The sequence below is a fragment of the Acanthaster planci genome, linkage group LG21 (genome assembly GCF_054643075.1).
Source record: "Acanthaster planci isolate LZ-2023a linkage group LG21, COTS_SCS, whole genome shotgun sequence".
Classification (NCBI taxonomy): Eukaryota; Metazoa; Echinodermata; class Asteroidea; order Valvatida; family Acanthasteridae; genus Acanthaster; species Acanthaster planci.
Window position 1 is genome coordinate 4,562,855 of NC_141797.1, and position 26,710 is coordinate 4,589,564.

Genomic DNA, 26,710 nt, shown 5'->3' on the forward strand with positions numbered 1-26,710 from the left:
TTTGATTTTTCAGTATAGGATATATGGAGTCATTTTGAGCAGGGGCTGAAAATGCCAAGTGCGAGTGTGTGAGAATTACACAAAAAATCGAGCATTTCCACACAAAATGGCGCTTTCTTTTCCAAATATTTCCGAAACTAAAGGACATATGGACATGAATCCCTCATTTATCAAAAGAAGAGCATGTGCCCTTTCAGATGATACCACGATTGTCAGATCTAAAAGAATTTTTGATTTTTCAGAATCGCATATACGGAGCCTTCTTCTCTCGGGCTGAACTCGGATAGTGGACAGCCTGTCAGATTTACCGCAAAAAATCAAGCTTTTCCACACAAAATGGCGCTTTCTTTTCCAGATATTTCCGAAACTAACGCACATATGGAGATGAATCTTGCACGAAGCGAAAGAGGAGCATGTGCCCTGGAAGATGACACCACGATTGTCAGATCTAAAAGCATTTTTGATTTTTCATAATCGCATATACGGAGCCTTCTTCTCCCGGGCTGAAATCGGCTAGTGGACAGCCTGTCAGATTTGCCCCCAAAAATCAAGCTTTTCCACACAAACTCGCGCTTTCTTTTCAAGATATTTCCGAAACCAAAGCACGAATGGAGATAAATCTCTCATGATTCGAAAAAAAAGCATATGCCTTTCAGAGGACACCACGATTGTCAGATCTGAAAGAATTTTTGATTTTTCATTATCGCATAGACGGAGCCTTCTTTGAGTTGGGCTTGAGCACGGGAAGTGCGAGTACGTGAGATTTACGCAAACAAATCGAGCATTTGTACACAAAGTTGCGCTTTCTTTCCAAATATTTCCGAAACTAAAGGACATATTGACATGAATCCCTCATTTATCAAAAGAAGAGCATGTGCCCTTTCAGATGATACCACGATTGTCAGATCTAAAAGAATTTTTGATTTTTCAGAATCGCATATACGGAGCCTTCTTCTCTCGGGCTGAACTCGGATAGTGGACAGCCTGTCAGATTTACCGCAAAAAATCAAGCTTTTCCACACAAAATGGCGCTTTCTTTTCCAGATATTTCCGAAACTAACGCACATATGGAGATGAATCTTGCACGAAGCGAAAGAGGAGCATGTGCCCTGGAAGATGACACCACGATTGTCAGATCTAAAAGCATTTTTGATTTTTCATAATCGCATATACGGAGCCTTCTTCTCCCAGGCTGAAATCGGCTAGTGGACAGCCTGTCAGATTTGCCCCCAAAAATCAAGCTTTTCCACACAAACTCGCGCTTTCTTTTCAAGATATTTCCGAAACCAAAGCACGAATGGAGATAAATCTCTCATGATTCGAAAAAAAAGCATATGCCTTTCAGAGGACACCACGATTGTCAGATCTGAAAGAATTTTTGATTTTTCATTATCGCATAGACGGAGCCTTCTTTGAGTTGGGCTTGAGCACGGGAAGTGCGAGTACGTGAGATTTACGCAAACAAATCGAGCATATCCACACAAACTAGCGCTTTCTTTTTCATATATTTCCGAAACTAAAGCACATATGGAGATGAATCTATCATGAATCGAAAGAAGAGCATGTGCCCTTTCAGATGACACCACGATTGTCAGATCTAAAAGAATTTTTGATTTTTCAGAATAGCATATACGGAGCCTTCTTCTCCCGAGCTGAACTCGGCTAGTGGACAGCCTGTCAGATTTAACCCCCAAAAATTCAACATTTCCACAGAAACTGGCGATTTCTTTTCCAGATATTTCCGAAACTAAAGCACATATGGAGATGAATCTTGCACGAAGAGAAAGACGAGCATGTCCCCTGTGTGATGACACCCCGATTGTCAGATCTAAAAGAATTTTTGCTTTTTCATCATCGCATATACGGAGCCTTCTTTGAGTTGGGCTTGAGCACGGGAAGTGCGTGTAAGTGAGATTTACGCAAAAAATCGAGCATATCCACACAAACTCGCGCTTTCTTATCCAGATATTTCCGAAACTAAAGCACATATGGAGATGAATCTCTCACGAATTGAAAGAAAAGCATGTGCCCTTTCAGATGACACCCCGATTGTCAGTTCTGAAAGAATTTTTGATTTTTCATCACCGCATATACGGAGCCTTCTTTGAGTTGGGCTTGAGCACAGGAAGTGCGAGTACGTGAGATTTCCGCAAGCAAATCGAGCATTTGGACACAACCTTGCGCTTTCTTTTCCAGATAGTTCCGAAACCAAAGCACAAATGGAGATGAATCTCTCATGAATCGAAAGAAGAGCATGTGCCCTTTCAGATGACACCACGATTGTCAGATCTCAAAGAATGTTTGATTTTTCAGAATCGCGTATACGGAGCCTTCTTCTCCCCGGCTGAACTCGGATAGTGGACAGCCTGTCAGATTTACCCCAAGAAATCAAGCATTTCCACACAAACCCGCGCTTTCTTGTCCAGGTATTTCCGAAAACTAAAGCACATATGGAGATGAATCTCTCACGAATCGAAAGAAAAGCATATGCCCTTTCAGATGACACACGATTGTCAGATCTGAAAGAATTTTTGATTTTTCATTATCGCATAGACGGAGCCTTCTTCTCCCGGACTGAACTCGGATAGTGGACAGCCTGTCAGATTTACCCCCGAAAAATCGAGGTTTTCCACACAAACTCGCGCCTTCTTTTTCAGATATATCCGAAACCAAAGCACATATGGAGATGAATCTCTCACGAATCGAAAGAAAAGCATATGCCCTTTCAGATGACACACGATTGTTAGTTCTAAAAAATTTTTGATTTTTCATCATCGCATATACGGAGCCTTCTTCTCTCGGACTGACCTCGGCTAGTGGAAAGCCTGTCAGATTTACCGAACAAAATCAAGCATTTCCACACAAACTTGCGCTTTCTTGTCCAGATATTTCAGAAACTAAAGCTCATATGGAGATGAATCTTGCACGAAGCAAAAGACGAGGATGTGTCCTATAAGATGACACCACGATTGTCAGATCTAAAAGAATTTTTGATTTTTCAGAATTGCATATACGGAGCCTTCTTTGACTTGGGCTTGAGCACGGGATGTGCGTGCTTGTGAGATTTACGAAAAAAATCGAGCACATCCACAGAAACTCGCGCCTTCTTTTCCAGATATTTCCGAAACTAAAGCACATATGGAGATGAATATCTCATGAATTGAAAAAATAGCATGTGTCCTGTCATATGACACCACGATTGTTAGTTCTGAAAGAATTTTTGATTTTTCATCACCGCATATACGGAGCCTTCTTCTCCCGGGCTGAACTCGGATAGTGGACAACCTGTCAGATTTACCGCAAAAAATCAAGCATTTCCACATAAACTTGCGCTTTCTTTTCCAGATATTTCCGAAACTAAAGCTCATATTGAGATGAATCTTGCACGAAGCGAAAGAGGAGGATGTGCCCTGTAAGATGACACCACGATTGCCAGATCTAAAAGAATTTTTGCTTTTTCATCACCGCATATACGGAGCCTTCTTTGAGTTGGGCTTGAGCACGGGAAGTGCGAGTACGTGAGATTTACGCAAACAAATCGAGCATTTGTACACTAAGTTGCGCTTTCTTTTCCAGATATTTCCGAAACTAAAGCACACATGGAGATGAATCTCTCACGAATCGAAAGAAAAGCAAATGCCCTTTCAGATGACACCACGATTGTCAGATCTAAAAGAATTTTTGATTTTTCAGAATCGCATATACGGAGCCTTCTTCTTCCGGGCTGAACTCGGCTAGTGGACAGCCTGTCAGATTTACCCCAAGAAATCAAGCATTTCCACACAAACCCGCGCTTTCTTGTCCAGGTAATTCCGAAAACTAAAGCACATATGGAGATGAATCTCTCATGAATCGAAAGAAGAGCATATGCCCTTTCAGATGACACTACGATTGTCAGTTCTGAAAGAATTTTCGATTTTTCATCACCGCATATACGGAGCCTTCTTTAAGTTGGGCTTGAACACGGAAGTGCGAATATCTCAGATTTCCGCAAACAAATCGAGCATTTGTACACAAACTTGCGCATTCTTTTCCAGATATTTCCGAAACTAAAGCACATATGGAGATGAATCTCTCATTAATGAAAAGAGGAGCATGTGCCCATTAAGATGTCACCACGATTGTCAGATCTAAAAGAGTTTTTGATTTTTCAGAATCGCATATACGGAGAATTCTTCTCCCGGGCTGAACTCGGCTAGTGGACAGCCTGTCAGATTTACCCCAAAAAATCAAGCTTTTCCACACAAAATCGCACCGTCCTTTCCAGATATTTCCGAAACTAAAGCACAAATGGAGATGAATCTCTCATTAATCGAATGAAAAGCATATGCCCTTTCAGATGAAACCACGATTGTCAGTTCTGAAAGAATTTTGAATTTTTCAGAATCGAATATACGGACCCTTCTTCTCCCGGACTGAACTCGGCTAGTGAGCAGCCTGTCCGATTTACCCCAAAAATTAAGCATTTCAACACAAAATGGCGATTTCTTTTCCACACATTTCCGAAACCAAAGGACATATGGAGATGAATCTTGCACGAAGCAAAAGAGGAGCATGTGCCCTGGAAGATGACACCACGATTGTCAGATCTGAAAGATTTTTTGATTTTTCATCATCGCATATACGGAGCCTTCTTTGAGTTGGGCTTGAGCACGTGAAGTGCGAGTACGTGAGATTTACGCAAACAAATCGAGCATTTGTACAAAAACTCGGTCTTTCTTTTCCAGATATTTCCGAAACTAAAGCACATATGGAGATGAATCTCTCATGACTCGAAAGAAGAGCATGTGCCCTTTCAGATGACACCCCGATTGTCAGATCTAAAAGAATTTTTGATTTTTCAGAATCGCATACACGGAGCCTTCTTCTCCCGGGCTGAACTCGCCTAGTGGACAGCCTGACAGATTCGCCCCCAAAAATCATGCATTTCCACACAAACAGGCGCTTTCTTTTCCAGATATTTCCGAAACTAAAGAACATATGGAGATGAATCTCTCATGAATCGAATGAAAAGTATATGCTCCTTCAGATGACACCACGATTGTCAGATCTAAAAGAATTTTTGCTTTGTCATCACCGCATATACGGAGCCTTCTTTAAGTTGGGCTTGAACACAGGAAGTGCGAATAAGTCAGATTTCCGCAAGCAAATCGAGCATTTGTACACAACCTTGCGCTTTCTTTTCCAGATAGTTCCGAAATCAAAGCACAAATGAAGATTAATCTCTCATGAATCGAAAGACGAGCATGTGCCCTGTAAGATGACACCACGCATGTCAGATCTAAAAGAATTTTTGATTTTTCAGAATCGCATATACGGAGCCTTCTTCTCCCGGGCTGAACTCGGCTAGTGGAAAGCATGTCAGATTTACCCCAAAAAATCAAGCATTTCCACACAAACTTGCGCTTTCTTTTCCAGATATTTCCGAAACTAAAGCACATATGGAGATGAATCAAGCACGAAGCAAAAGAGGAGCAAGTGCCCTGTAAGATGACACCACGATTGTCAGATCTAAAAGAATTTTTGCTTTTTCATCACCGCATATACGGAGCCTTCTTTGAGTTGGGCTTGAGCACGGGAAGTGCGTGTAAGTGAGATTTACGCAAAAAATCGAGCATATCCACACAAACTCGCGCTTTCTTATCCAGATATTTCCGAAACTAAAGCACACATGGAGATGAATCTCTCACGAATCGAAAGAAAAGCAAATGCCCTTTCAGATGACACCACGATTGTCAGATCTGAAAGAATTTTTGATTTTTCAGAATCGCATATACGGAGCCTTCTTCTCCAGGGCTGAACTCGGATAGTGGAAAGCCTGTCAGATTTACCCCAAAAAAATCAAGAATTTCCACACAAATTCGCGCTTTCTTTTCCAGAAATTTCCGAAACTAAAGCACACATGGAGATGAATCTCTCACGAATCGAAAGAAAAGCAAATGCCCTTTCAGATGACACCACGATTGTCAGATCTAAAAGAATTTTTGATATTTCAGAATCGCATATACGGAGCCTTCTTCTCCCCGGCTGAACTCGGCTAGTGGACAGCCTGTCAGATTTACCCCAAAAAATCAAGCATTTCCACACAAACTCGCGCCTTCTTTTTCAGATATTTTCGAAACTAAAGCAAATATGGAGATGAATCTCTCACGAATCGAAAGAAAAGCATGTGCCCTTTCAGATGACACAACGATTGTTAGTTCTGAAAGAATTTTTGATTTTTCATCACCGCATATACGGAGCCTTCTTTGAGTTGGGCTTGAGCACGGGAAGTGCGAGTACGTGAGATTTACGCAAACAAATCGAGCATTTGTACACAAACTTGGGCTTTCATTTCCAGATATTTCCGAAACTAAAGCACATATGGAGATGAATCTCTCATGACTCGAAAAAAGAGCATGTGCCCTGTAAGATGACACCACGATTGTCAGATCTAAAAGAATTTTTGATTTTTCAGAATCGCATATACGGAGCCTTCTTCTCCCAGGCTGAACTCGCCTAGTGGACAACCTGTCAGATTTACCCCAAAAAATCAAGCATTTCCACATAAACTTGCGCTTTCTTTTCCAGATATTTCCGAAACTAAAGCTCATATGGAGATGAATCTTGCACGAAGCGAAAGAGGAGGATGTGCCCTGTAAGATGACACCACGATTGCCAGATCTAAAAGAATTTTTGCTTTTTCATCACCGCATATACGGAGCCTTCTTTGAGTTGGGCTTGAGCACGGGAAGTGCGAGTACGTGAGATTTACGCAAACAAATCGAGCATTTGTACACTAAGTTGCGCTTTCTTTTCCAGATATTTCCGAAACTAAAGCACACATGGAGATGAATCTCTCACAAATCGAAAGAAAAGCAAATGCCCTGTAAGATGACACCACGATTGTCAGATCTAAAAGAATTTTTTATTTTTCAGAATCGCATATACGGAGCCTTCTTTTCCCGGGCTGAACTCGCATACTGGAGAGCATGTCATATTTACCACCAAAAATCAAGCATTTCCAGACAAACTGGCGCTTTCTTTTGCCGAAATTCCCGAAAATAAAGCACATGTAGAGACGAATCTATCACGAATGGAAAAAGGAGCATGTGCCCTTTAAGATGACACCACGATTGTCAGATCTAAAAGAATTTTTGAGTTTTAAGAATTGCATATACGGAGCCTTCTTTGAGTTCGGCTTGAACACGAGAAGTGCGAGTATGTCAGATTTACACCAAAAAATCGAGCATTTCCACACAAACTCGCGCTTTCTTATCCAGATATTTCCGAAACTAAAGCACACATGGAGATGAATCTCTCACGAATCGAAAGAAAAGCAAATGCCCTTTCAGATGACACCACGATTGTCAGATCTGAAAGAATTTTTGATTTTTCAGAATCGCATATACGGAGCCTTCTTCTCCAGGGCTGAACTCGGATAGTGGAAAGCCTGTCAGATTTACCCCAAAAAAATCAAGAATTTCCACACAAATTCGCGCTTTCTTTTCCAGAAATTTCCGAAACTAAAGCACACATGGAGATGAATCTCTCACGAATCGAAAGAAAAGCAAATGCCCTTTCAGATGACACCACGATTGTCAGATCTAAAAGAATTTTTGATATTTCAGAATCGCATATACGGAGCCTTCTTCTCCCCGGCTGAACTCGGCTAGTGGACAGCCTGTCAGATTTACCCCAAAAAATCAAGCATTTCCACACAAACTCGCGCCTTCTTTTTCAGATATTTTCGAAACTAAAGCAAATATGGAGATGAATCTCTCACGAATCGAAAGAAAAGCATGTGCCCTTTCAGATGACACAACGATTGTCAGTTCTGAAAGAATTTTTGATTTTTCATCACCGCATATACGGAGCCTTCTTTGAGTTGGGCTTGAGCACGGGAAGTGCGAGTACGTGAGATTTACGCAAACAAATCGAGCATTTGTACACAAACTCGGGCTTTCATTTCCAGATATTTCCGAAACTAAAGCACATATGGAGATGAATCTTTCATGACTCGAAAGAAGAGCATGTGCCCTGTAAGATGACACCACGATTGTCAGATCTAAAAGAATTTTTGATTTTTCAGAATCGCATATACGGAGCCTTCTTCTCCCGGGCTGAACTCGCCTAGTGGACAACCTGTCAGATTTACCCCAAAAAATCAAGCATTTCCACACAAACTTGCGCTTTCTTTTCCAGATATTTCCGAAACTAAAGCTCATATGGAGATGAATCTTGCACGAAGCGAAAGAGGAGCATGTGCCCTGGAAGATGACACCACGATTGCCAGATCTAAAAGAATTTTTGCTTTTTCATCACCGCATATACGGAGCCTTTTTTGAGTTGGGCTTGAGCACGGGAAGTGCGAGTACGTGAGATTTACGCAAACAAATCGAGCATTTGTACACTAAGTTGCGCTTTCTTTTCCAGATATTTCCGAAACTAAAGCACACATGGAGATGAATCTCTCACAAATCGAAAGAAAAGCAAATGCCCTGTAAGATGACACCACGATTGTCAGATCTAAAAGAATTTTTTATTTTTCAGAATCGCATATACGGAGCCTTCTTTTCCCGGGCTGAACTCGCATACTGGAGAGCATGTCATATTTACCACCAAAAATCAAGCATTTCCAGACAAACTGGCGCTTTCTTTTGCCGAAATTCCCGAAAATAAAGCACATGTAGAGACGAATCTATCACGAATGGAAAAAGGAGCATGTGCCCTTTAAGATGACACCACGATTGTCAGATCTAAAAGAATTTTTGAGTTTTAAGAATTGCATATACGGAGCCTTCTTTGAGTTCGGCTTGAACACGAGAAGTGCGAGTATGTCAGATTTACACCAAAAAATCGAGCATTTCCACACAAACTCGCGCTTTCTTTTGCCGATATTTGCGGATTTAAAGCACATGTGGAGATGAATCTATCATGAATGGAAAGAGGAGAATGTGCCCTTTAAGATGACACCACGATTGTCAGATCTAAAAGAATTTTGATTTTTAGAATTGCATATATGGAGCCTTCTTTGAGGCGGGGCTAAACACGACTAGTGTGAGTATGTGAGATTTACGTTAAAAAATCGAGCATTTCCACACAAACACGCACGTTCTCTCTCCAATATTTCCGAAATTAAAGCACATATGAAGATGAATCTTGCACGAAGCGAATGTAGAGCATGTACCCTGTAAGATGACTCCACGATTGTCAGATCTGTAAGAATTTTTGAATTTTCCAGAATCGCATATACGGAGCCTTGTTTGAGACGGGGCTGAACACGGCAAGTGGGAGTATGTCAGATTTACCCCAACAAATCAAGCATTTCCACAGAAACTCGCGCTTTCTTTTGCCGATATTTCCGAAACTAAAGCACATGTGGAGATCGATCTTGCATGAAGCGAAAGAGCAGCATGTGCCCCTTAAGATGACACCCTGATTGTCAGATCGAAAAGAATTTTGCATTTTTTATCACCGCATATACGGAGTCTTCTTTGAGCTGAGATTAACATAGATAATGGAGAGCATAAAATACGCAAAAAATCAAGCAGTTGCACACACACTCGCACTTTCTTTTGCGAGTATTTCTAAAATTAAAGTACATGTGGAGATGAATCTTGCTTGAATCGATGGAGGAGCATGTGGCCTTTGAGATGACACTGCGATTGTCTTATCTAAAAGAATTTTTCATTTTTCAAAATCGCATATACAGAGCTTTCTTTGAGCTGGGATGAACACGGATAGTGGAGAGCATGTCAGATTTAAGCAAAAAATCAAGCAGTTGCACACAAACATACGCTTTCGTTTGAAAATATTTTGGTATCTAAGGCAAATACTGATATGAACCTTACATGAATCGAAAGAAGAGCATGTGCCCTTAAAGAAAACACCAAGATTGTCAGATCTGGAAAATGTTTGATTTTTCAGAATCGCATATACGGAGCTCTCTTTGCTTTCTGCTGAACTAGGATAGTGGAGAGCATGTGAGATTATATGCAAGAAAATCAAGCATTTGCACGCAAACATACGCATTCTTTTGCTGATATTTCCGTATCCAAGGCACATGTGGATATGAAACTTGAATGAATCGAAAGAGGAGCATGTGCTGTTTAAGTTGACACCATGAATGTCAGATCTGGAAAACTTTTTGATTTTTTAAAATCACATATACGGAGCCTTCTTTTCCCGGGCTGAACTCGGATATGATAGTGGAGAGCTTGTCAGATTTACGCACAAAAATCAAGCATTTCCACACGATCTCGCGCCTTCTTTTGGAGATATTTAAGTGTCTAAGGCACAGATAGATGTGAAACTAGCGTAAATCGAAAGAGGAGCGTGTGCCCTTTCAGATGACATCATCATATTCAGATCTTAAAGAATTTTTGATTTTTCAGAATCGCATATACGGAGCCTTCTTTGCGCGCGACTGAACTGTGATAGTGGAGGACATGTGAGTTACGCAAGAAAATCAAGCAGTTGCACGCAAACATTCGCTTTCTTCGGCAGATTTTTCCGAAACTAAAGCACATATGGATAGGAATCTTCCATGAATAGAAGGAGGAGCATGTCCCAGTTCAGATAACACCACGATTGCCCTTTCAGATGACACCACGATTGTGAGATCTGGATAATTTCACATCCTTCAAGATCGAATATAGGCCTATATGGTGTTTCTTTGTACAGGGCTGAACTCGGGTATTCCACTGGCACATTCACTCTGACAGCGGTATAAGATCTACAGTAGCCTATCGACAACATGGGGTGGGGTGGGGGTTATAGCAGCCATATACTTTAACCACGCTTCAACTAGTAGCATGTTATAATAACATAAGATTAAATCAGTGCTCTGAAATATATGAATGCCGAGCTTTCTGTAACTGAGCTTCAGGGCAAGCAGATTCAGTTCTGAATGGAGGAAAAATCCCCGTTCATTCCCCCTGGATGCAACTAGCGTTTCAAGTTCGAATCGCACGCACTTCTCCAGTTCCTTACGCTGTACATCGGATGACCCACGAACAACAAATCGAGCTGTTCTTGAACACATGGTATGGGAACAAACCGTCGCCCGAACTCGGCCAAAGATAGTATAGCGCCGAAGGTACCGCCACGCGGCGCTATACGATCTTTGGTTATAACTAAGCAATACTGTGACGACATAAATTATGCGTCGCTGCACCTGTCGGGAGCCCTGCCTGACTTACTTTCGACGAAAGAGGGGCTGCTTTCGCTTTTCAAAATGGCGCCGCCTGTGGTCCGCATGTGATACTACTAGGCCGGGTTTTTCAAGGCGCCATACGTCGGAAATTTACGACTTTGGAAAGCTTTCGGGTGCTCGTATGAAAGTCCAAACTCTGAAGAATACGCCAGTGTAAGTAAAATTGTCGTGTCATTGTCATTTCAGAAGATATTAGGATTCAAAGTATGTGACAATCCTGTAGTTTAGATTTCAGGCATTTAAGACATGCCTTGAAAGTTGAAGGGTGCAGACCACTAATTCAAGTGAGAATTTCTGACCAGCTCATTACTAGCATTAAAACTGCCCCCACCCCACAGTATCTTTTGAAAAAGGAGATTGTTTGGCCCCCAAAATGATTAGATTGTGTAAATCGTTGCCGGGATCAACTCCCTGGGTCTTTGAGCTTTCATATGAGAGCAGAAGAGCTAAAAACTAAGGTTGAAAAATGGTCCTAAGTACTAAGTGCCCCAGAAAGTTGAGGGTTGCCACTTGAAAAATGGCTGCAATGAGACTTTGTAAAAATCACTTTTTTGGGGGTGATTTTGTTCTGTGGGAATAATTAAAAATGTAATTGGTTAACCCACAAAAATTGATAAGAAATTGAAAGATAAGTGACCAGACAAGAATTTAATTTGTGTTTCAGAAATCTCAGGGATGTTGGCGTGCATGTTATTGGGCCCTGAACAGTGCTGATTTTACACTGTTTTCAATGGGGCTTGAATTAGTGGACTGGACCCTGAAGTAGGGCTGTGGTGGCGACATTAAGAGACATTGTAAAAGAGAGCTACTACAGCCCAATTTGTTGGGCCAATTATAGGCGTGCTGGCCAAGGACATGTACGTACATGTAGTAAGAGTGTTTTGTCCCAATTTTATCAAGTTGATGGCTCTATTTTCGAGTCAGTGGATTTTCCCAAGAGGGCAGATGGATTTTTAAAATTTTCTGTAGACTGAAAAGGATGAGTGATGGAACTGTTCCATCTGATTTTAATCTCACTCTTATTTTTGTCTAGCCTTTCTCTTCATCTGCAGTCACAAGATGACAGAGATGAACTGTGGAAACAGTGATGCAAAGCGACATTGCACTCGTCGGAGAATAGGAACTCACAATGGAACTTTCCACTGTGATGAAGCCCTCGCTTGTTTTCTACTGCGTCAGCTGCCAGAGAACAAAGATGCAGGTACATGTACACTGCCATGCTTTTGCTGATACACTTGTAGCTTTGTTTATCATGGGGAAGGGGTTGGTTCTGGATTTTCTCTTTTTACAGAGATTTTACATCTCTGAGGTCCTAACATTTATGGCAACGTCAATTCATCACACTGCCATGTCAATGCATAAATGCTTTTGAGTAGTTTTGATAAACATGCACAAGTACATGTCCATGTAGGTTTGTGGACCAGAGTACATTTTGAGCTGAATTGAAATCCAGGCAAATGCAACTTCAGGTAAATCAGGTACACGAATTTACAGTAAAAACATATTTTGTTTGCTCTGGACTGTGCTATCGTTATCAATTTTAACCACTTCCTGCTGGGGAACCCCATTTTGGGCACCATGGGTTTATACGCAGAGTCGGGCTGCCGGAAATGGGACAAAAGAGCTGGTCCTTGTAAAAAAAGACACATACTCAAAACAAAAGACCTGCTGCTGGGCATTGCCATCATTTTTCGGCTTGCATTTTTCGTAATTCTGTCGCTGTTTTTAAACAGTATACCACTGTTTTGGGCATAGTGTGGCCACGGATTAGCACCATGGACAAGAGCATTCCAGGGCCACATTGATGACTGACTCATGCAGCAGCCCTGCATGCTGATCCGCATTTGAAAAGACGCCACTCGCATTCACTGGGAACAAAGGAAATTATGCAACACCTCACCATTATCTTTACAGGGCTTTGAAAGCACCAGGCAGAAAGTGGTTAAATGAATGAACTGTGAATGAAACATGAACATGTGATGATTTTGCTTGAACAGTATGCTTTGCATAATATTCTTGATAACCTGCATCTAAACACATCGTGATAAGCATAATGGAGATACAGTACACTTGTACATGTAAATCTCTTAAAGTCACTGATTGTTAATATTTTTGTAGCCCCAGATCATCCTTGATTTGAATTGAATGTCCCTCTTCAATCTAAAGCCTGTTCAAAATCAAATCTTGTCTAAATCAGTGGCAAATGATGCCCATAAAGCCTGTTGAAAAGTTAAATCTCATCTGAATTAGTGGCAAATTATGTTCTCTTCCAAGTAATCCAACTGAAGTCTGTTGAAAAAGCGAATCTCATCTGAATCAGTGGCAAATGTTGTTTCATCAATATTTTCGCATTTTCCACAAATTTTACGACTATTTTTCAGATTTTCTACTACGTTCATTGTAGTAGCATTTTTGTCATAAAATTAAACTACATACAGTACATGTACCTGTAGGGCTTGCTTTTTAATTATGATCATGATGTTGAAAAAAGGCATAGATCAGGTATTTGGATAACACATTCGGAAAAAGATGAGTGTCTACGAATTAAAAGATAAGGTTATAAATAAGGCAGTTTGCTTGAGTGCACTGTGATACAACAATTAAGCACAAGTGGGTAGGGGCGACGTGATGACATCACACCGGTACTTTGCCAACAGAACCTTTAGCAGTTTACTTTTTTAATACCCAAATAATGTACATAATTACATTTACATGTATGCTTCTTTTGCAGAGGTTTTGACTCTCGTTTACTTTGGCTTATTTTACTTTGCTTTCCTGTATCCAGCATTCTTTCATCATGTTGCTCCATTTTTCCCTCAGAAATAATACGAACAAGGAATCAGGCAGTTCTAGATATGTGTGATATTGTGGTGGATGTTGGTGGTGTCTATGACCCCACCAAGCACAGATATGATCATCACCAAAGGTATGTACTTTATAGGTGAACATAGCCAGTAATCACTTTGTGGATATTTTCGAAAAACCTTCACAAGTTACTAACAAAATAATGCCCAGAATTGGAAGATGCAGTATAAAAGTATTGCCAATATATTAAAAGAGTAGGTCTGCCATTAAAAAATACCCAAAAAATGGCATGCTGTTCTTTGAACGTTGGCGAAGTGTTTGGTCATGAAACCCATGTTTTAACGACTCTCATGGGACGATTAAAACCAGGTGCATAATGAAAAACCCCCTGTTTCTGTTGCAAGCTCTGAAGGTCTAGGCATTATGTGTGTTTCAACGTTAGGCATCATTTGCGAATTCCAGCTTATGGTCGCATATCATTCGCAAAGAGGGGCCCACAGTTTTGCAAACAGTGCTTTGTGTTTCTCCCTTACTTCGGTGGCTGAGTCTTCGTGAATTGGCCTTACCCTTCGCGAAAAAAAGGACTCCCTGGACAAGTGTTACTTTTGAGATTGCACCCAATTCGGGAAGAATTCTTTGCAGTAAATTGATCGCAAAAAGGCCCCATATTTCTGAGCAGTACTGTATAATACAATTTGCAACTCAGAAAAGTGATAGGGCATAACAGTTCTGTCTTTGCACAGTCTCTCTTCAGGAAAGATTGTGCAATGATTTGAACATAGGCTGTCCAACCTTTTTTTTTTCAATTAAAACCAGCCATGATGAAAAGACAGGTTCAGAAAGGCAACAAAGGGCCATCAAAGAATACTTAACAGATGTCTTTAATCAAAGAGGATGAGAGCCTTGGGATGATGTAGTACTGACGCTATTGAATGAAGTGACATGGTTCGTGGTTAGAGTACACATACATTTAGCTCAACATGACCAACTTGTGAGGTTCCCTTTGTTTGAATGGCAATGATGGAAACTGTAATAGTCATAACAAGATTTATACCACACATGTTCATAAGATACAATGCAGGAACAATGAAACTAGAGATGGCAAATTCAAATTTGTGAAAGGAAAACATTGGTTTCCCTTTATTCATACTTGTAAATAGTGCTATGAAAATTAATTTGAATAATTGGCTATTTGAACACTTGACCTTCAATTCTAGCAAATATTTGGCCGTACTGGCTGGCAGATTGTTGGTGAACCATAAGTCGCAATAAACGCACATACCTTTAGGATCTCAAGCCACAATTTAGCAAAGATTTAACAATATTGTTGCAATAAATCATGTTCCCGTCACCACAATTTGTGCCATATCCATATCTTCCTCTTTGGACCTCCAGTTGTTCAATTTCAAGCGTAAATATTGTCATGACGGTTTTGTCATATTTTATTTAAACAAAGTTTGCGCCATTAGTACTAAGAATACTACCTTAACACAGTCATATTTGTTTTTAAAGCTATTTTCATATTCTAGGGCTGTTGGACTACATGTACATGTATCAGCTGCCTTCAAGTGTCTGGAATCTGCTTGAAACAAGCCCCCATAGTGTGATTTTTCTCATTTCAGAAAGAAAATTCTTCCTTGTTTTTCATGAATTTTGCGTTCAAATGTTAAAAAATAGCAATCAAGTATTTGATAATCCATCAAATATTTGGAAATTTGGCAGAGTTCTATTCGTAAAATTGTCAAAAGAGCTGATTTATTGAGCAGAGTTATACTTTTAAAAGTTTTTTCCCATGATAAGGAAATGTACCAGTAGCAATGAAGAGTCATATTCTACACTTTACCTTTGTTTTAACTTGAATTTGTCATATTCTACACTTTACCTTTGTTTTAACTTGAATTTGTCATATTCTACACTTTACCTTTGTTTTAACTTGAATTTGTTCGTGTTTGAATATTGGAATTACCTGAAGACAATCCAAAATGATTGTTACTTACATGTACTAGCTGCTTTTGATTTATGCAATGTAAGTACTGTAGGTGAATATCTCTCATCTCACTTGCCTTTTTACATGTGCATCATCACAGATTATTTGTGTTCGTTAGGGACATTATGTTCCTTAACCCTAATCCCCCTAGGCCTTTTTATTAGGTAGGAGCTGTCCAGGATCCTCTGAAATCCTCCGATTTTCAACTTTAAAAAAATTGCATTCAGCCCAAATCCTCCAAAGTCTCTTGAAAATGTCATTTGGAGGTGTGCCTAACTAGCAAAAATCCTTCAAAATCCTCTGGTAATTCCTTTCATTATGTTAAGGCAGTGTGAATGGCACTCTTGAGCTGTGCAGTTGATTCAAACGAAATAATGGGCTGAATTTGTGCTTGACTTGGTAAAAGCAACACAAGGTCTGATCCACGACCTTCATGTACATGCATGGGCATCCTTCAAAATCAGCCATGAGTTTTTGCCATACACCCTGAATCTTCCAAATTCCTCCACTTTGCAGAAAAGTTGAAAATCGGAGGATTTCAGAGGATCCTGGACAGCTCCACAAACATGGTTTTTTTTGGCAATCGTGGGCGTTCCTATTGTCCTCTTTTGTTCATACTTAAACTTTTTTGGAAGGCCTCTAATATGTTTTGTACATGTTTGGCAATCATGGACGAATTGGGGATCGTGGACGATCATTAATTCTTTTGTTTAACGTCCACGATTGTTTGGGAACATCAGTGCATGTCTTCATGTACCTGTACATTGTAGTATTCCCAAATAACACACTCCTAATAAAAAGACTACAGTATACATGTATGCTTCTCTAAGCAGTAGTAGTGCCCTTTGTGAATACTGCTGTTGCAATGTCCTAATTCTCTTAACTACCTGTTGCTCTCATTTAGGTCATTCTCACATTCCATGAACTCACTTTGGCCTGATAAGCCATGGATGACCAAACTAAGCAGTGCTGGACTGGTGTACCTTCACTTTGGGGAGCGCATATTGCGATCCATCAAAAGCATTGCAGACGCAGATGACAGCAAGGTGCAAGCCATCTTTGACAAGGTCTACGAGAACTTTATGGAAGAGATTGATGCCATTGATAATGGCATTGCACAGTGTGATGAAAAACCAAGGTATTTCAAATCAATAGAATGACGGTACCTCTATGTGTACTCTCTCAGTGAGTGAAATGCAGTTACAGCTGTCAGGGGCCCGGTGCTCATATTGCTTTGAGTTGTGCGCATTTAGATGAAAATTAGTTGTATCCATATACATGTAGGACCACAGGCATTTAAAAGTAATATCAGATGCACTCTTTCCATCATTTGTGGCCTTTGAAATGAGTGCACTCAGTTCCTCCAACTGAATAAAAAGGATTACATGTAAGTACGAAGAGTAAAAGATGTTTTGTTCGTCACATGACAAACACTGAGTTTTCCAGCCTTTTCTCATTGTTAATGTGCGTGATAGATTTAAAAGTGGTACATGTATTTTAAATTTGTGTCTATTAACATCAACCTGGGTCCGTTGACATGCATTTTTAAGGTGACACGACAGTATGAACATCATCTCCCCTTAAAATTCCCTAAAGTTAAAAACTTGTGAAAACTCCCTGGCAAGATTACAAGTACATGTAAAAAACCCTTGGAGATTAATTTCATGACAAAATGATACATGCATATCAAGGGATTTTTAAAGGGGAAATACATGTACGTGTATGTTCATAGTGTAATATGCCAAATGGTTTCATGACATGATGTCACAATAAATTTTTTGTAACTTTAATTTTGTAATCTTGTAATTGTAAATTTTCTTGTCTGAAAATACCAACATTCCATTTGATTGCAATTTATTAGATATTAACCTGGGAGGAGCGCACCTTTAAGGTTGTGTCATTTGCTACATGACACTACCCTTAAATATTTGTACCATCATTTTCACGTATATGTAGAACATTCTTCCACCTTTACACATGATAAATCTTAATTTTATAAAATAGATACTCATTGGTGAAGTATACGGTACATCTTTAAGGAAGTCTTACATGATATCCTACAGTATGACACTTTCAAAGGATACACATGTCCTCCTTATATTTATGAGGTTGAAACACCAGCAAAATGGTACATAGAAGAAAATAAAAAGAAAAAATCCAAAATTGGATCCAAAAGTGCATTTACATGTAAAGTATTTATGTCATCACATCTTCACATGATAGATTTATCATAAGGAAAAAAATCTTTAATCATCCCACAAATTTTCAAGGACTTTCCTTTGTGCAAAAAATTGTAAAAAAAAATTTATTATATCACGTGAGTTAACCAAATTTTCCAATTAGTCAGTACATCTACATGTACCTGGATAACCAAAGCATTGGGAAAAAAGGATTTTCGTTTTGTTGAGGAAAAAGTTGAAATGAATGAAATTTAACAAACATTCATCCAGTTTGCACATGTACACACATGCTCAGCTACCTCTTTTTCCTTTTAGGTATTTGATCACAACCAATCTGAGTTCCAGGGTCAAGCACCTCAATCCAGATTGGATGGACCTCAACCCTGATGAAGAGGTAATGAAACGTCTGAAAACAGCCAACTGACTAATCATGCTCAGATAGCTCTAACAGTCCCAAACTCTCTGATTTTGCATACACCCAAGGGGGGTTAGGATTAATAACACTCTCGTTGCTCAAAATAACAAGATTTATATGAAAAATGTACAACTCTTTTAGAGGGAATAAAAAAGTTCTTCAGCAGTGGCAGAACTTCAGGATTTGTACCCTTTACCGATTGCTAATCTTTACATTATCGGTGGTTATGACAAAGGAAACGCAAAAACTGTTTTAAAATGGTAGTATGGTAGGAGCCAATTTTACAACTGTTCAGTGATTAAGGTAATAGTGGAAAGGAACAGCCATTGCAGTGACATTCCTTGTCCAAGAGGCCATACATGTTGTTGCAGTAGGGAATTGTTTGGCCAATGATGACAGTACATGTACATGTATGTCATGCATGCCTTGTATGCAAGATGACTCATCTTGAGGTGGCTCAAATCATTGGCTACATGTATAGTTGTTATTTTTTATCACATTTTTGTACTGAAGGTTTGGGTTTCTCAATTTGTCATTCCTTTGAGGCAAAACCAAATCAACTGAACTTACATGTACATGTACATGTTAGTCAGACCCTTTTAAGTGGCCTTCACAACTTTTGAAAGCCAACTTGATTTCCTCTGCTTTGTTCCAAGGGTGGCTTCCAAAAAGCTATGGAGCTGACTGGCTTAGAATTTCTGGACAGAGTCAACTACTACAGCAACAGCTGGTGGCCGGCCAGGGAATTAGTGGAAAGTGCCATTGATAGACGTTTTGAGGTTCAGTGCGATTGCAAACCTTGTACTTAACTTTTAAACGTAGCAAGTTGAAGAAGGTGATGAGCTAGTTTGGTGTTCTAAAGAATCAAGGTTGTTCAGGAAAAAGGTACATGCACAAGTCTGCTCAGGGCTGTACTCGGAGCAGACCCTGGAAGGCCCTTATGCAGATCCAAAAGACACACTTTATTTTAGGCGTGCCCTCTTTTAATTCTGAACTGGCTCATTAGCTACAATCCAGCCCCTTTTGTTGCTTTTGTTTGATAGGATTGAAGCGGGCGCTGTTGACATGGCTGCCATGATATTTTACTGTTCTTAAACAAGTTGTTTTTTATCTTTTTAAATCTTGTTTTGTTTTTCACATCATCATCTGAGTTTTTAATGAATGTGTGCCATGATATCTTGCTACATGTACATGTTGGTGAGATTATTTTAGCTTTTTGGTGATCAGAAAGTGTGATTTTTTGAGGGTACAATTAGAGGTGGCTACAACTGGAAATTGAACAACCAGGCAACAAATGTGGTGAGGGGGTTTAACTGAATGGGTTCAGTGTCAAAGGACTAACATCCAGGTCAAGTAATTTAAATTATGGGTAGATGTTTCTTGCAAGTTTGTGATATGAACAGTTCCCTGATGTTTTCAAATACTTCCCTGAGAGAGCATATACATGTATGCACCGCAGCTGGTAAATAAGATATTGGTGTCTCCAACTTTGCCCAGTTATTAAAACTAGTTACTGAGAAACCTGGTGCAAGAGAGCTGTTAGATAAATCACATATGACGAAAAGTACCCAAACTGAATTTTGTCAACTTCTGTGTTTAGAAACCTCCTTGAAAAATAGAAATTTGCTTTTCTATTTGTTTTCCTATCCATTTACTTACATTTTTTCACTTGATAATACACCAAATAAGGTTCTAGACAAAAATGCATCTGCACGTCATTAATTAGGTCAGTTGGTAAATAATGGTCTTCTGAAAGACATATACACGTACACATAGCAAGTTCCTTCAGCTATGAAACCAGTTATTTTCTGAATTTCTATCCTTGTTTTGATGGGATCTCTCAGGTGGATAGTAGTGGTGAAGTGTTAGTCTTTCAGCAAGGTGGATGCCCATGGAAGGAGCACCTGTTTGCCCTGGAAGAATCCAAGAAGATTGATAAATCCATCAAGTATGTCCTGTACACAGACCAGAATGGAAAGTGGAGGGTGCAATGTGTCCCTGTCTCCAGTAATTCATTTACCAACAGGTAGGGAATATGACTAAGTCATGGCCAGTCAGAATTTTTGATGATGGATGGCAATTCTTTTGAAGTAGGGATTAAGGAAGCCAAATTTTTATGCCAGGATTTTTACTTGGAAGTTCCTGCGTTTTTTGATAAAAAATGGCCCAACACAAAGTCATTTACAGAGAACGCATGGCTTGGATCTGATATTACATGTTCATCTAAGGGTATGCTACTCTTTTGTGGATGACAAGAGAAAAATGTCGTTGACATTGAATGTTAATTACAAATGCTTGCCTTTAATATTTGCTGTTGCTTCAAGAGGTTTGTAGACTGAGGTTGTGCAATATTAAAATGTTTTTCACTGAGATGCGGAATCCAAATTACAGTAAACTCCGACTAAGTCGTCATCGCATAATCCATCATATTGTCCAAGTCGGCCATTTGACAAAAGTCCCGACTGCATGTAATGCATTTCCATTCAAAATTCATTTCTAAGTCGGCATTTATACGTCGTCATTTCGTATATGTCGGCATGTTTCTCTTGGTCCCTTTTCTACAGAACCACAAAAAATTCCTTTGTGTAAGTCGGCATTAAAAAAAAACATGCTTCCGTATCGGATTCCTTCGCTGCGGTTGCCAAGGAGTGTCAAGTAACAAGTCCCGTGCGCGTGTCAGCATGAGTACATCAATACCAGTGACCCCTCTAGTGCTACACGCATGCATTCTGTCCATTTTGGGGGGATGCCTTATTGAACATAGTCTGGTTCCCTGCCCAAAGATTCCCGGACGACCCTTGATAATGATTCGTCGGGTAGTCAGAATCATTGGGTGTGGTATCCAAACTATATGGAACAAACTTAACCAATGCATATATATGGATGAGTGTGTTTTCTTTACCATAACTGTATCACATACATGAACCCTGTACGTACTGCACTATCGAGTCGCAATGTGAAATGCAACTTTGCAAGTGGCTTGCGAGAACGAATTTGCTGGGATCAACCATGGAGGTAGAAATAAACCATGGTAAATCAAAGCCATTGAATTAGTGCAAGGAATCATAATGTACATAGGCAATACATGTACATGTGTAAGTCGCCAAAAAGATGACTTATAACACAAGCTGGCATTCACGCAAGTCGTCGTAATTTCTTGAGTCCCGAGAGTACCGTCTTAGCTGGAGTTTACTGTATTTTAAACTGGCCAGGGTAATCCAGTAGTTTAGCCTCATTGTGTACCAAAAGGGAAGCATTTTAAAGAAATTCTAACATGCCTAAGAACTGACACCTATCTCTTTTTGTTCAACCAAGACTCTCATTATTGGAGAAGTGGTGTGGCCTCCGCAATGAGGAGTTGTGTGCCCTCTCTGGTATCGCAGGATGCATCTTCGTCCATGCCAATGGTTTCATTGGTGGAAATGAGACGTATGAGGGTGCCCTTCAGATGGCCAGAATGTCACTTGCCCAAGCCAAGTAGGAAGCATAGTTTCAGTTGAACTTGTTTAATACCCATTTAGAGCTAATTTGAAATTTGCATGTCTTCAGTATAAAAAGCCTAGGATTTTTCAGTGTCGGAAACACTCCGAGGGAATCAGGCCAGTATGGTGGAAAGGCAGACATCCAAAGAACTCACTGACAGGATGAACCTGTTTCACTTTATCAATTTCACTTCCGAGAGCTACTATAAATTGCAAAGCAACATTTTTAAGGAATAACAGTTGTTGAAATGAGTTTGATTTTGGTAGGTAAATGGTCCTCCCATGATTTATACTGGATTTTTAAAATAGGGCATTTTTTCTGTAAATTATTGCGCTAACAAAACTGCATCAGAATAACAATGTAATGGAACTTGATTTTTAGGGGTCTATTCTGGTGTCGTCTTTTTGTCGCATGTCCCAGATGCAGCACTGAGTACAGATTCATGTTACCAGTAAACTCAATTCTAAAATAAATGTGTATGTATTTAACATTTTACCATTTGCAGGGCTTCCACTACCCTAAAATTGGTTTTCTAAGAATTAATAAAATGCATGTAGTGCAAACACCTGATGTCAATACAACATGATAACCAGGGTCATATATTTTCAAACTGGGTCAATGTTAATAAAAGACAACACACACTGTAGAAGTTAAACATGTCATGATGGTTTTAATGTCTTTGTACATGGCACTACATATGAAATTACATATCCCTGTGAAAGGCAAGGGGTTTTATGCAGTTATGTAACATTGCATGTGATGCAGTTTGCCCTGTACAATTACTGAGGGACACAGTAACCAGAAGTGGTTAAATTACAAAAAAAGACACCATTCTTTTCATTCTATCCCTCTTTTTATAATCAGAGCCTTTTAAAAACAAGTAACAATTGTGCGAATGTCTGACAGAATTACAGTTTACTTAAAATTCATTCAACTACAGCTCTTTTTCTTACTGTATACGGGTATAAAATAAAATCCTGTTACAGTAATGGGTCAAATTTAAATTGATCGTACGGATGAACAAGAACAGGTTACCACCCAAAGTTCGATGGAAAGTACTACCACTCAAGAGTAGTTTTGCACTCGGTTTTGCTCGTCACCCAAGTCTGTTCAGCACTTTTCTCAGCACAGCACAATAAAGTTTGGAGTGAATGATACAGGAATACTTTGTACTGTGATATTTCTCTGGCAGGTTCATACCAAGAGTGAAATCCATTCATGTGAATTAGCAAAAACTGTAAACATTTTATCTTGAGCATTTTGCTACAAGTGTTTAATGTAAATTTTGCTTACTTAATGCAAATTCCTATAGTATGAGTCAGAGTTAGAAGTGAATCAGTCCCATGTCACTTAAAAATCAATCCACAAATCAATTTGGACAAGGGTGCGGGTGCATTTCGCCAGTGACATCCCACCTGTTTGCAAGATGTCTTCCCTTTATTGCTGTTGTGCTCACAGTCTGTTGGCCACTGCCTCTCTCTCACTACAGTGAGCTACTTCGTCAGATCCAATCCAGATATACTCCTTGACTGGTGACAGGCAGGTTTAGGTGACACCAGCAGTCTGTGTCCAACACCCATGCAAAAATGTTACAAATTGTAGGAGAAATACATGTATGTGCCTTCCTCACATCATTAGGCACAAGCAATGTTGCTTGTTAATATTTCATTTTAGGATTCCATTTTACGGTACAAAGTCTAAAGTGACTGCAATCCCATTAAGGCCTGTGAGTGGTAACATCTTGCTGGTACAGCGTATCAGGAATCACTCTTACGGGCATGATCATTAACCACTTGTCATCCACTTGATTATCCCTGGTAACCTGTACACAAACTTAATCCGGGTACCAGGCAAAACCAACCAATTGCTGACAGTTACCACTTCAACCTGCCTTATTTGTAACAAGGAAAGGTGTCTGGTTCTGTAAAATTAATGTACATGTACTGGTAGGACTGTGCTTGTTTAACCCCTTAACCATTGACAGTGTGAGGATTCGTGCATACCACACATACAGTCTATTCACCATGCAGCCGCGGTTTCAATGGGGTCTGCTGCTGGACAGAGCTTTGCATTCTGGGCATACCGCAGCCCAGCAGACAGCAAACTCTGCTTTATGGAACATCCTCTGTAACGTGTGTTGGAAAAAATTAACCTCAAAACACTGCCTGCAACTGTAACAGCAGTAGTGAAAAATTCATAAATAAGTGCTGAAGAAATTCATATATTACTTAAATATCACCTGTTTGTTTTCATTTTTAAAAGTACATTTTTCATCCTTACAAACTACAAGCAGATCTACTATAGCTTTTCCAGATTCAGTAATTAACGTACCAGGCATACAATAGGACATTACAATAACAATATTAGTAAAGTAAAAACTGCATTTATAATAAATCACCCATCTTTAAGAAATGTATTTGTTAATGGTCACCTTTGGGGAGAAAAACTCAGTGGTTCAAGAATTACTTTACAAAAACTTGAAATAGGATGTTGTACTGTTCATAGTTGAGGTAAACTGTTTTCTTGTTATAAAAATATTTTTTAATTTAAATGCCAAAGATTTTATAAAAGTGCAGAGTCCCTGGATGGAACTCACCACAAAATTTCCTAAAGTCATTTTGTGAATTACAGAACCTGGCTTGGCTCCTGGAAACTAACGCTAAAAAAGACCAAAATGTTCAGAAAGAGTGCATACTTTTAAGTTTGTAGAATTCATTAGACATGTCTACTTTTTGCGAATACTTGTCCATCGTTGCTAATGGGAGTTTTCACCGGGACCTGCTCTCAAGATTCTAGGTACATGGAGTACAATTTGAATGATAGCCAAATTTGCGACCAAACTCAATTTTCTTTTTACCAAATGCCCTTTTGCTTTGTTATATATATATGTTGGTGTCTACCATAGGAAAACTTCTAGTCAATCCTGGTTAATTTCACAATAATCCTGCCTACTGATTCCCCAAATGTCATCAAAAACCTGCCATATAATCACACATTTCACGTAGACAATACTGACTAGATTGGAAGGAGACTCCAGTCATGTATGTTAGTACATGTACATGCACTAGCCAAAGGAAATGCCACCATGGTCTTGGTATCAGCATGTATGGCTTACTATTGTACCATTCCAGCACCAGTGAGAGTATCAAATTCAACCTATCACATCACAACAAATTAAAATGAAAATATAATAGAAAAACATTTTCATGAATTAACTCGCAAAAGTCTTCCTTAACGTTGTTGATAGCATCAAACAATGTTTGCTGGACAGTTTCTGTGGCCAATGTCTGAGTTCCATTTTGTAAGTCCGTATCCTTCATGCAATTGTGGGAGGGTCAGTGACTTCTGATCCTATTACTATTCTTACACCAGTTAGCCCAGGTTGGCTGTCTTCTGCATTGCGACTGACGTCCAGGGTATAAAAGTCCTCCTACAATGCATAATTTCTTTCCAACAGTTTTTTACCTGGCGAAGACAGCCCAAATGTCATTCACAAGTGCCTTGTATCCCAAATTTACAAATTGAAGAATTGACAACTGTCAGTTTCTGCATTAATTGGAGACTTTTGTCAAGTTGTCTTAAAACGGTTCCTTTTCAGAAATTCTCTGATGTAAACCAAAGATACCCCCGGAATCAACTAAAGCTGTATAACAAAAAGGTTCCATTCAATCAAACGTTTTCATTTGTTACAGTGTTCTAGAACCTGCAGGCATGATGTACCAGAACCTGAATATCAAGTTTCATCTTCATTTTGTGAGAGCAGGCCCAATCGTTCATTCTCCCATTAGCAAGATAAACCAGTCATTCACTGACACATACATGTACTACAAGATTAATGAACTGTTTCAACAACAAACAAACAAAATGTCCATACAAAGCTGACATCAATAACTTTGCTGTCGTAATGATCGCCTGCCATAACTCTGGTCTGAGCGGTCATCATTGCAAAAGATTTGACTTCTGTTGGACCTCCTGGATTGGGAAGAGCACTGCTGCCAGACCTCTGCAGCTTGTGGTAGGTTCCATTTGAGAAGATTGATGAAGAAATCCTCCAGCTTCTTGGCTTGGAGGTTGACATGCCCATCATTCTATGCAAATACACATGAACAATTGACAGGAATGCTTATAATGAAGTCGGCACTTGGTCCTTTTCTCTAGTTTGATGATTTGTATGTAAATAGCCATATTATCCTGAACATGATCCCTCTCCACTTTTTCAGAGGCTGCATTGTGTATTTGGGATGGAATCCCTGGCTAGGTGACATTTCATGTTAGGGGTTTCTGATTAGCACCCCTGAACAAAGATACGGCACTGACAAATGAGAAAAGCTGCCAACAGGGCTGGATAACTCAGTTGGTAGAGCACCAGTAGTCGTCTGGAGGGCTCATCAGGTTAAAATCCCCCTCCAGTCAAATATTTTTTTCTACTGAATACACATGGAAAGGTTGGACAGGCAGGAGCCAATCACAAACAATAAATTTCACACAGCAGTTGGGTCTCGAACTTTTTGTGCAGACCAAATTTTGAAAGTTGACAACTCCAAGTACATTGGCTCCAAAACGGATGTCAAGTTGGCCCATGAATTTTGCCTCTACAGTTGGCCCTTCAAATTGGACCTATTTGTTCCTGAACTCGGCCACTA

At 39.6% G+C, this 26,710-nt stretch overlaps 2 protein-coding genes across 7 annotated transcripts in view; one reads left to right on the forward strand and one right to left on the reverse strand.

The window, feature by feature from the left end:
- Positions 1-11,154: 11,154 nt before the first annotated feature.
- On the forward strand, positions 11,155-23,230 carry myg1 (MYG1 exonuclease). Of its 2 annotated transcripts, none has more exons than XM_022239318.2 (8): positions 11,155-11,350; positions 12,250-12,398; positions 14,018-14,123; positions 16,894-17,127; positions 18,485-18,563; positions 19,241-19,363; positions 20,429-20,610; positions 21,900-23,230. In XM_022239318.2, exons 1-8 carry the CDS (start codon positions 11,319-11,321, stop codon positions 22,063-22,065), a joined length of 1,071 nt encoding a protein of 356 aa, XP_022095010.1. In that variant the 5' UTR covers positions 11,155-11,318; the 3' UTR covers positions 22,066-23,230. The 2 variants fall into 2 exon arrangements, with proteins under 2 accessions (XP_022095010.1, XP_022095011.1); XM_022239319.2 differs by having other exon boundaries at positions 11,159-11,350; positions 12,231-12,398.
- baz1b (bromodomain adjacent to zinc finger domain 1B) overlaps positions 22,714-26,710 on the reverse strand; it is an 81,696-nt gene continuing 77,699 nt past the window's right edge. For all 5 annotated transcript variants that reach the window (XM_087130997.1, XM_087130996.1, XM_087130995.1 and 2 more), the window contains one exon: positions 22,714-26,155. In XM_087130997.1, the coding sequence (XP_086987123.1) occupies positions 25,952-26,155 (204 nt within the window). In that variant the 3' untranslated portion in view covers positions 22,714-25,951. The remainder of the gene's footprint in view (positions 26,156-26,710) is intronic.